The following is a 10,185-nucleotide window of genomic DNA, read 5'->3' on the forward strand; positions in this document are numbered from 1 at the left end:
TTGTCGCTTTGTTCTCCTCTTATTCTTTGTTGGACGGTTTGATGGACTCGATCCGTCCTCCGTCTCGAATGAGATGGGGAATTAGTAATTCCCTATTTCGACTTGACTTGTGTTGCTCTAATTAGTAATTCTCATGTCTGTCGAGACTCGCTTTGTTCTCCTCTTATTCTTTGTTGGACGGTTTGACTTGTGTTGCTCTCATTATTCTATTTTCTGTCTCCCTCATTCTCGTTAGTTTTTTTTTTTTTTTTTTTTTTTTTACATGTATTTGAACAATATGGTATAGTCCAGTTGATTAAGTGTATGTATCTTTTTACTTTCTACTATTCATCTCCTAAAATTTACTATCTAGAATGTTATTGCGTTAGATTGGCAATGAAATCTTTCCATTATTCATTCTTAGATAAAATTCCCAATAACATGTTTGATCGAATGCTTTTGACAAGCATAAAATGCCGAGAATATGAAAATGTTCGTGCATAGATTGACAAACCATAAAAAACCAAAACTAGTCACAAATTCGAGTTTCATTTAGCACACAAAATGACAGGGTACAGTGAGAGCACGTGGTTCCATTTAGCTCCTACATGAATTTGAGTTTCTTCGTCTATTTAGAATCATTATATTTTAATATCTAAATTTTAAAAATTACATATTGTCAAAAAAAAGTAAGGTAGAGAGAGTAATATTGTCAAAAAAGTCGAAAAGAAAAAAATAAATTTACGTTGAATAGAGTGAAAAATTGAAAAATAGGAATACATTTTTACCTTTTAGAAGATAAAAATATTCTTTCCATTTCAACCCTTCATTTTTAAAATGTTAGACATTTATATATTAATTTTGAGTTTAATTTTTATTTCCTTCCTTAATTTTAAATTATTATTATTTTTTCTTTTTCTTTTTTCTTTTTTGTTTAATTTCTATTAATTTCATAAGTTTGAAGATTTTACGCTTTCAATTTTTCACTACTAATGATCATTTTTTCCATTTCATTAATTAATTTGAAATAATTATGATGTAGAATTTTGTAATTAATTTTAATAGTAACGAAAAATTAGCGAATTATTATAAATTAATTAATAGAAAATTAACCCACAAAATAACAAATTGAGCATGAAAATGTGTAAAAATAAGTTTTGAGATACGTTATATTAAAAAATTATGAAAAAACTAAATTAAAAAGTTTATCTTCAACATTTAAAATAAATAAGTTATATATATATATATATATATATGATAAATTAGATTTTATATAGCAATAAAGTAAATAAAAAATGAAACAAAATCATTTTTCAAAATTTCTAAAAAATTATATATAAACTTTTAAAGCATTATTGGGAAAATATATATATATATATATATATATATATATATATATATATATAGAAAGTACATGGTAGGTTGTAAGCCACCGGATACCTGCCCTACAAGTAAAAAATTCTGGTCTCAGGGGGTTGGTTCGCCAACTCCATTATTAGCAAATTATATAATATTTTTCGAACTATATTAAATTGAACCAAACAAAAAAAATATTCTCATTCCGCCCAACAAAATTCATTAAATATCTTCACATAAATACATAAAAACAAAATACTTTAAATTACTATTTATTTCATCTATTTTATTTTAATTTCATCGTCCTTGTCTTACGTGGGATAACCGTGCTATACGTGACCTAGGGAAGCACCCGCACGAACAGTGGTGGACGAAGCAGAAGCAAGAATATTGGCTTGAGTAACGCAAACATTGGCGAGAATCTAATGCCCCGAAAACCTAAGGATTCCTCCGCAAGGTTCGTCCATGGAGGGTGAGTCAGGGCCTAAGATCAGGCCGAAAGACGTAGTCGATGGACAACAGGTGAATATTCCTGTACTACCCCCTTGTTGATCCCAAGGGATGGAAGAGGCTAGGTTAGCCGAAAGATGGTTATCGGTTCAAGGGCGCAAGGTGCCCCTGTTTTTTTAGGGTGAGAAGGGGTAGAGAAAATACCTCGAGCCAACTTTCGAGTACCAGGCGTGACGACGCTGAAGTAACCCATGCCATGCTCCTAAGAAAAGCTCGAACGACCTTCAACAAAAGGGTACCTGTACCCGAAACCGACAAGTTGCCATAAAGGTTCGTTATTTGTTTTGTCATTAGCCTTATCTACGTTTCTATGAAGACCTATGACCATTCTCATTCTTCAATTGCAGAGACTTTTGAATTGATCTGTAATAGGTTCGGTGGTTTTTCGACTTTTGTGAAAGGAAATATAACTTTGCGGTAATTGACATGTCTTCGTTCCTTTAAGATTGGATGTTCGAATTCTCGTACCCCAAATAGTTTATTATATTAAAAAAAAATAAATTAAAAGAAATATTCATTTTTATCCTGCTATGCTTAGATCGACTTATTTCAACGTTATGATGCTAAAAATTTGATTATTATCTGTATGTTGCATCAATGCTACATTAGGGTTTGACTCGAGGTTATTTTTGGGTTGGTTGTGTATGAAATGACGAGTTTTTCCTACCTTCTCGAAATTATAATTCGAGACGTTACCGTGTTGAAAGTAAAAAGTTGGTAACTAATAATGAAGTTTTAATTGATTATAACTACGACTTTTCATTGTAAAAATTAAATAATAAACTTTACACCGTTGAATTATTAAATATGAAATAACAGCATTTTTAACACTTGGACAGACGTTTTATTCAATATTACAACAAATTTTCTACTGTTACAGTAGTTTTTGAAACGTTAATTAAGGGTATTCATGGGTTAGGATGAGACGTTTTTTAAATCCAATTTTTTTTGGGTTAGGTTGGTTGTTTTATTCGGGATATTTATTCATTTTTTTTTAATAAAAGTAAAACGTTATAAAATTAACAATAAATTCAGGTCGGTTCAGTTTAACCTAAACTAGTTTATGGGAACTCGTAACGGGTCTGATCTATAAAGTGTTTGTTTATTTGAACTCAATCCAATTCAATCCAAATCAAATAAGTTCATAACCCAACTCAATGGTACGAACTGGGTTGTGTTAATCGAGTTTTTTCCAGGTAATTTTGGACACGATTAACATAAAAGAAGGGTAATATTGTAATTTTGTAAAAGTAGAGATATTTTCGAGGACCGAAAAGGTTAAAAAGAAATAATAATTTAGAAGAGAGATAGGAGGAGAGGATGGTAATTTGAGGCATTAGAAAAAAGAGACCTCAGGAATCCAACTCTTTTGTAGTCTTTTTTACACAGTGCTGCCAAAAGGCGAAGCCATAGAACTCATTTCAGACCCTTTTGCTATCTTTTTGTTCTCCATTTTTCCTTCTCTCTTCCTGAAATTGCAAGTTTATGAGCTTCCTTTTCTCTCTAAAAGTTTTGATTGGAAATGCGGTTTGCCTTTGATGGAGGGCATCGCTTCCAAGGCAAGTAAGGAGAGCTACAATTATAATTAACAAATTATAGTATGTTTTTCTAATCTCTCTATCTTTTTCTCTCACTGATGCATGATAATGATGACTTGATTATGATGTTATATTGCTTTATTATTTGTTTTGATTAATTTACTCCACTTCCTCACTCTTAGATCTGCATTTCCCTCTGTTCGATGAAGATTCCTTTGCTGAATTTTCCCATTTTTCTTTCAAAAGCTTGATTCCGTCTGCAATGCTTCTCTGATTTAGCTTCCGTCCAGGTAATTTACTTTCTCCAATCTTATCCTGTTTGGTTTTGAGGAAATGGGTGTTGGGCGAAACGGGAAAAAGGGTACTGTCCTGCTTGAGCCTCACCAGGACGTAGTAGAATTCGACTTTGAATGGCCTTTCTTTCTTCTAATGTTTGAGGAATTTTCGACTTGCTCTTGTTCTTCGCTTTTTTGTTGCTGAAAATGCTGATTAAGTCTCGAGAAATGGCGGACTGGTTTAACCCTCTTCTACTTCCGTAATTTGCTCTATTTCGCATGCTAACTTATGTTTAACCCTACTGGTGGGGTTTTGAAGTTAGCTCGGTGAGAGTGAAATTTGCCTTTGCAATGAAAACCCATATATGCAAATATTCGTCCGAAAGAGGCGTTAGAGATTCTTTATTGAGCTCATTTAATTTTAGACTAGTTGCAAAGTGATAATATGATCTCAACGTGCTGAAGTACGGCCTTGAATTTGGAATTTTATACCCCACGAAAGGAATGGAAATTTTTAGGAGACTGAGATACCAAAATTGTTTCTGAACGGTATTTGATTTTATTCTACATCACTTTCCAGGATCCATTTGAAGGGGTTATGGCATCCCGGCAAGGTCCAAAGTCAAAAAAATTGGGTTCTGTTAGTACAAGGGTTGCCAAATCGCCTTCAACTTCTACTACCTCTTCATCTAAACAGAACCTGGACACTTCTGTTGATGGTCAGAGCTCTCCAGTATCTTCTTCAGCTCGAAGTAAGCCACAGTACTTTTACTCAGAAAGTGTGCAATTGGATGTGGAGAGATCCAAAGAAAATGTCACAGTCACGGTCCGCTTTCGTCCTCTCAGGTGCATTTTGTTTTTACAAATTCATCTATAGCTTTGATGATTAGGTTTTCTGCGCAAGTTCTAATGAAAAGTGATTGTTTATATTTGAAAAGTCCAAGGGAGATTCGTCAAGGAGAGGATATTGCATGGTATGCAGATGGTGAAACAATTGTGCGGAATGAGCATAATCCGACTGTAGCATATGCTTATGGTAAATTTTTGAAGTGTTTTTGATACCATTTGATGTAAGATATTTGTACTTAGTTGAGGCAGAAAGAATGCAGAAGTAATTTCTTAGTTTGCTTACCCCTGAGATTAAAAGACGCACGACAAACAAAAATTAAGAATCATACTCCTATCAATGGTGAAAATGATAATAGTGTTACTGCCAATAATTCCTTAGCATGTTGTCCAATTTGTTGAGTTAAAGGCCATGGTGATGGGATCTCTTAATCCTACACTCGTTATTCTACATTCCTTTATAATGTGATTATCCTCCTGAATGTTTTGTCAAAATTATCAAAATTGTATGTTAGAATCTAAAGTATTTCAAGTTTTATTGATATGTATACTTAATGTTTCATATGCCATTCCATATCATATTTAGTATTTACATCCATTTTTTCTCTTTCCCCCCCCTAAATTTTTGTATTTAATCTCGCAATTCCTCCAAATAGTTATGCAAGATGTACTAATTATTTTTATTGTAGTACTTTTAAATTTTTAATCAATTTATTTGTTGGAAGAAGTCACGATTCTAAATTTTGTTATTATGTCAAAAGTAGTGATCTCACTTCAAATATGTTCTCTTCTTGCTTTTAGATCGAGTTTTTGGTCCAACAACAACTACTCGTAATGTCTATGATATTGCTGCACAACATGTTGTTAGTGGTGCTATGGATGGCGTTAATGGTAAGCAGTATCGATATATTGTTCTGATACTATTTTGCTTTGAAGTTCATTCTATGTGAATAGTTTGAATCATATCTTGTTATAGGAATGACCTTGATTTAAGAATATTTGTGTAATCCCATTAAATAAAGGAAGTAGTTGATCGTTACCTAGATTTATGGTTATCAAGTATCTATGAATGTATTTAGATTTAGTGTTACCTAGGATTTAGGGATTCAGTTAGCTTTTCTGAATTATAAAAGATATACGTACCTCATTTTGCTTAGTTTTACACTTGACCAGAGAGAAAAATACATAGTGAGAAGGACAAGGAGTAAAAGAACAACGTATTACATTCTATTAGTTGATCCTGGTTCCTTAAAGCTGCAACTATAATTTCCTATAAAATAAAATAAAATAAAGTAAAGCTGCAACCATAATTTTGTCTGTCACTATGGTTCGAAGGGAAGCCAAACCCTTTTTTCTTTTGTTTTTACGGTCTTAATGAAGGGCCTAACAGTACGCATGAGATCACCTGACCAGTACGCATGAGATCACCTGACCAGTACGCATGAGATCACCTGACCAGTACACATGAGATCATCTGGCTTACTAAGAGTAGTCAGAGTATTATAATTACTGATTAAGACTGTTTTCATTAGTGTTAATCTCTATATTAGATATACTTATGAGCATGATAGGCTGTTTGAATAATATGATATTCTGTTTATTTCCTAATCATGTTCCTCCTCTTTCATCCACAGGTACGATATTTGCATATGGGGTGACGAGCAGTGGGAAGACTCACACTATGCATGTAAAATGAAAGACTTATTTTCCTCGTTATTTTGTCATTGATCAGTATCTTTACATGAACAAGAACATACAATTTAACAGAAGAAGAGAAAAAAAAGCCACACCTCAGTATGAAGAAATCTTCTCAATTTCAGCAATGAAATAGATAGATGCCAATTATTCACATACATTTAAGTATTTCATTATTTACATTTTCTTAGGTTTAAACAGGAAAAGGATGCCTTTGACTTTTAGTTAAAATGTTACATATTCTAGGATGAACTTTTTATCGCTTGATCATGAGAGGACATTTCAGGGGAAATTTGAAGGAGGATCGCAGGCTGTTATAAATTTAATTAAACCTAATGTGCTTCATACTTTCTCATTAGACTATGAAAAATAAGATTTCTGTAGCTACATAATTGGATTAGATGATGTTGTCATCAAACTTACATAGTTCATACCTCATTTATAGGGTGATCAGAGGTCGCCAGGAATAATACCATTGGCTGTGAAAGATGCATTTAGCATCATCCAAGAGGTAATAATGAAAAAATTATATACGGTTTAAATCATAATCTTGAAAGAAATACTCTGTTTAACGTCTTCTACATCCAGACTCCAAATCGGGAGTTTCTTCTTCGGGTGTCATACCTAGAAATCTACAATGAGGTACGTTCCTTTCCATTTAGTTTTTTAGTTTCTAATGCTTCGTTTTATTGTCACTTCCAATGTTGTAAAAAGCACTCAAGGCATAAACCTTGAGGCAAGGCAGCAGTACGATGCCTCAAGGCTTACACCTTGAAGGTATAAAAAGAGGCTTATGCCTCTGTTGAGAGAGGCGTAAGCCTTTGTGCAAACGCCTTTTAGGCGATAAGGCATATGCCTTGTGTTGGTAGTGGACCATGGGCCCATGTGGTTCATCATGACGTGGTGAATTACCTTCCAGCAGTGCATGTCTTCCAATTTCGTTTGGTGGTGGGGCATCACTGTGAGCCCATGCAAATATCAAATAATACATGAAAAGTGCATTGAAAACTGAAAAGGCATACATAAGAAGTTCAAACGGTTGACTTAAAAGAACAAAAATGGCGGAAGGTTCCTGTTGCGTTATTTTAATATAAAGCTGATAGTAAATGGCTGCATTAGCAAAAGAAAAAAATTTCAAGGTGTTAGTGTAACTATTTGACAGCAACACAGCAAAAGGGGAGTTATTTCTTTTTTCATTTTCCTAGTGATAATGATATTGTGGATGAACTTTAGATTGTTATTAACAAAACCTCGATGGACTATTGAATTTTTTTTCCTTATTGTTAGAGTACGTAGTGTACTTTTAATGAATATTATAATCTTTAGAATATATAAGGTTCTATGTTTTATGATTTAAATATGTTTCTAAATTTAAAGTGAGGCTTATGTCTCATACTGCCTCTAGGCTTACGATTCGCCTCTCCATGAGAAAATGCCTTGAGGCCACCTTGAACCTTTTAAAACATTGTTCGCTTCATGTTGAAAACTTTTTTGAGCTTTTGGATTTCTAATGAAAGAATCGATGTAGTTCAAAATCAGATTTCTACTTAAGTGTTGTAATTTTAATGACACTAAAACATTTTCTTCATCCCAGGTTGTCAATGATTTGTTGAATCCTGCTGGACAAAACCTAAGAATCAGAGAGGATGCTCAGGTAGTTGCATTTGTTTTTTATTCTTTATTTTATGTTGTATAACGTCATTCAAGGCCAGTTCAAGAGGTTTGAATCTCTCCTTGCTATGAGGATCAGAGCGTATTCTCAGGGGGAGGTTAAAGTTGCTCTAAAATGGAATGGTGAAAAAACTTCTTTCACTGTAGTATATGAAGATGCAAGGAGAAGTAATTACACCAAAACCATATAGACTTTCAAGAGTTTCGAATATCTCCTTGGAAACCACTAGTTACTTTAATTCCCCCTTCTCTCTCTACTGTTCTTATAGTGAATATCAGATACTAGACCATATAACCTTCATGGCTTACCTCCACAAGCATACACACCCATTTGCATTACTCTCTCACTCTTTGCACATATAATCCCTCAACTCTCATATGAAATCGCTCCTCTACTTCTACTTAGACTCATAGCTATTCCTCCTGACCAAACTGAAATACAATGGATGTTTTCCACTCCTCTCAATACCCTTCGCCCAAATACTTCACTTGTTCAGGAAATTTCGATGTGACCTTATCAAACACTTCTCGGGAAGCTTCTTCTACATTTTCCCCTTTCCTCTAAATTAGCAACTCTTGTTCTCCCAAAGGGCATACACTCAAAATTGCTGTTGGGTCTAGGATGACACCTTCATTTCATATCACAGATGAATTTGAGGATGAATGGCCGACTCCTTTTGAAGTTGGAGTCAATGCTACTTCCCCCCACCCATTTTTCTATTTGGACAGGTCCATAGTACATGGGAACTGGTTTCATGTTCCCTATATTTGCCACTTGGGTTGTTTTGGCTTCCAGTCATAGAAAAGATGCTGAAAAAGCTGGAAAGTATCCAACTTTCAAGAGGGAGGTTTGCATTGTGATAATACTGATCTTATGTCCCAAGCTACTATATGTTCTTATTTTCTCATGCCAATAAAGGGGTCTGTCACAATCTTAAAATAATAAGTCAAAAACTTAAAATAGTAAGCTACTATATTTTCTCATACCATAGGCTTCAATAAGTGAAACAATTTTTCCGGCATGGAGGATGGAAGAGGAGCCTTCTTGTCACAATCTTAAAATAATAAGTCAAAAACTTCAAAAGAAGAATCTTCAAGTGCACCATCCTCACCGAAAAACACAGGTTCAATGAATGAATCCACTGCTCAAACTTACCTTGAATACAACATTAGAGGCGTCAGCATGTGAAGGAGAAGTAAGCTTAAATAGGGTTAGGGTCCTTTGTAGAGTGAAGGAACACCTGTTGGTCCTATATCTTGAGCCGAAGGGGAGAAGACCAAATGGTTGTTCTACCCTTGCCCAATTGGAAGAATATCATGCTATTTGCAAATCGGAGATGGGATAAATGAATTCTCTCTCGGCCCACATGAAAGACATCCACTGTGGGCACCAACTTGCCAATGACGTGACAACTACAAGGATGGAAAGGGGATAAAAGATTTATTTGTCTCACGATATCTGTGGCATAAATTCTCCTCCTAGGTTTACTATTGATTAGAATGGAGAAATTTGCTATTTGAAGGCAGTTCCACGTCTAGAATCCTATTTCCACCCAAGGCCTTCTTCCAAGACACTTTGTCCAAAAAGTGTCAGTCTGTGTGATCAAAGGCTTTATCAAAGTCAATCTTAAAAATAAACTCTCCACCTTACAATCCTCACAATCTTCAATCGTCTTATTCACAATGGCTTCATCTAGAATTTATTTTCCTTTAACTAGGGCTCCTTGATATTCCTAGAAAGTACTAGAGAGAACTTTCCTAAATCTGTCAATCAAAACCTTGTTAATGATCTTATGAAGGCTAGTGACAAGGCTTATTGCTGTAAAGGTGCATTCTTTGCAGAAGTACATCCAAGGGTCTCAATCATCTTCTTTGGAGCTGGCAATTTGCTTGTTCTATTTGGGTAGTTTTGAAGAGTTTTACGGGGTTTGTTGGCTTGCAATGGACTGTTCTATTGTACCCACAGTTTCATTACAAGGGACAATTTCTTTTGCATGTTGGTTTTTTGTCTGTTTTATGAAGTATTTAGCATGAAAGGAATAATAGGATATTTAGAGAAGTTAATAGGTCTTGAGGAGAGGTTTGGACTTTGCCTAAATTTAGTATTTCTCTTTGGGCTTCCTATTCCAAGGTTTATTATTATTTTCTTTTGTAATTATTCACTAGACATGATTCTCTTTGGTTGAAGCCCTTTGTTATTTAATTAGTTTGCTCCTTATGTTGGGCATTGTTGTTGTAAGTCCCTTGGCTCTCTTTCATGTCTTCTCAATGAAAGCTTTGGTTATAGAGAAAAAAAAAAAAAAAAAAAAAAAAAA

At 34.2% G+C, this 10,185-nt stretch overlaps 1 protein-coding gene across 3 annotated transcripts in view; it reads left to right on the forward strand.

The window, feature by feature from the left end:
* Positions 1 to 3,251: 3,251 nt before the first annotated feature.
* LOC111432438 (kinesin-like protein KIN-7K, chloroplastic) overlaps positions 3,252 to 10,185 on the forward strand; it is a 19,066-nt gene continuing 12,132 nt past the window's right edge. The window contains exons 1-9 of one of the 3 annotated variants that reach the window (XM_023069319.1): positions 3,252 to 3,443; positions 3,566 to 3,673; positions 4,239 to 4,504; positions 4,597 to 4,694; positions 5,306 to 5,395; positions 6,139 to 6,191; positions 6,645 to 6,710; positions 6,788 to 6,841; positions 7,794 to 7,853. In XM_023069319.1, coding sequence (XP_022925087.1) covers positions 4,257 to 4,504; positions 4,597 to 4,694; positions 5,306 to 5,395; positions 6,139 to 6,191; positions 6,645 to 6,710; positions 6,788 to 6,841; positions 7,794 to 7,853 — 669 coding nt within the window. In that variant the 5' untranslated portion in view covers positions 3,252 to 3,443; positions 3,566 to 3,673; positions 4,239 to 4,256. Of the gene's footprint in view, positions 3,444 to 3,475; positions 3,674 to 4,238; positions 4,505 to 4,596; positions 4,695 to 5,305; positions 5,396 to 6,138; positions 6,192 to 6,644; positions 6,711 to 6,787; positions 6,842 to 7,793; positions 7,854 to 10,185 lie in introns of those variants that run through there. The other 2 variants (XM_023069320.1, XM_023069322.1) reach the window with 2 other exon arrangements.

This window comes from Cucurbita moschata, unplaced genomic scaffold, assembly GCF_002738365.1.
Source record: "Cucurbita moschata cultivar Rifu unplaced genomic scaffold, Cmos_1.0 Cmo_Scf00038, whole genome shotgun sequence".
NCBI classification, from domain to species: Eukaryota; Viridiplantae; Streptophyta; class Magnoliopsida; order Cucurbitales; family Cucurbitaceae; genus Cucurbita; species Cucurbita moschata.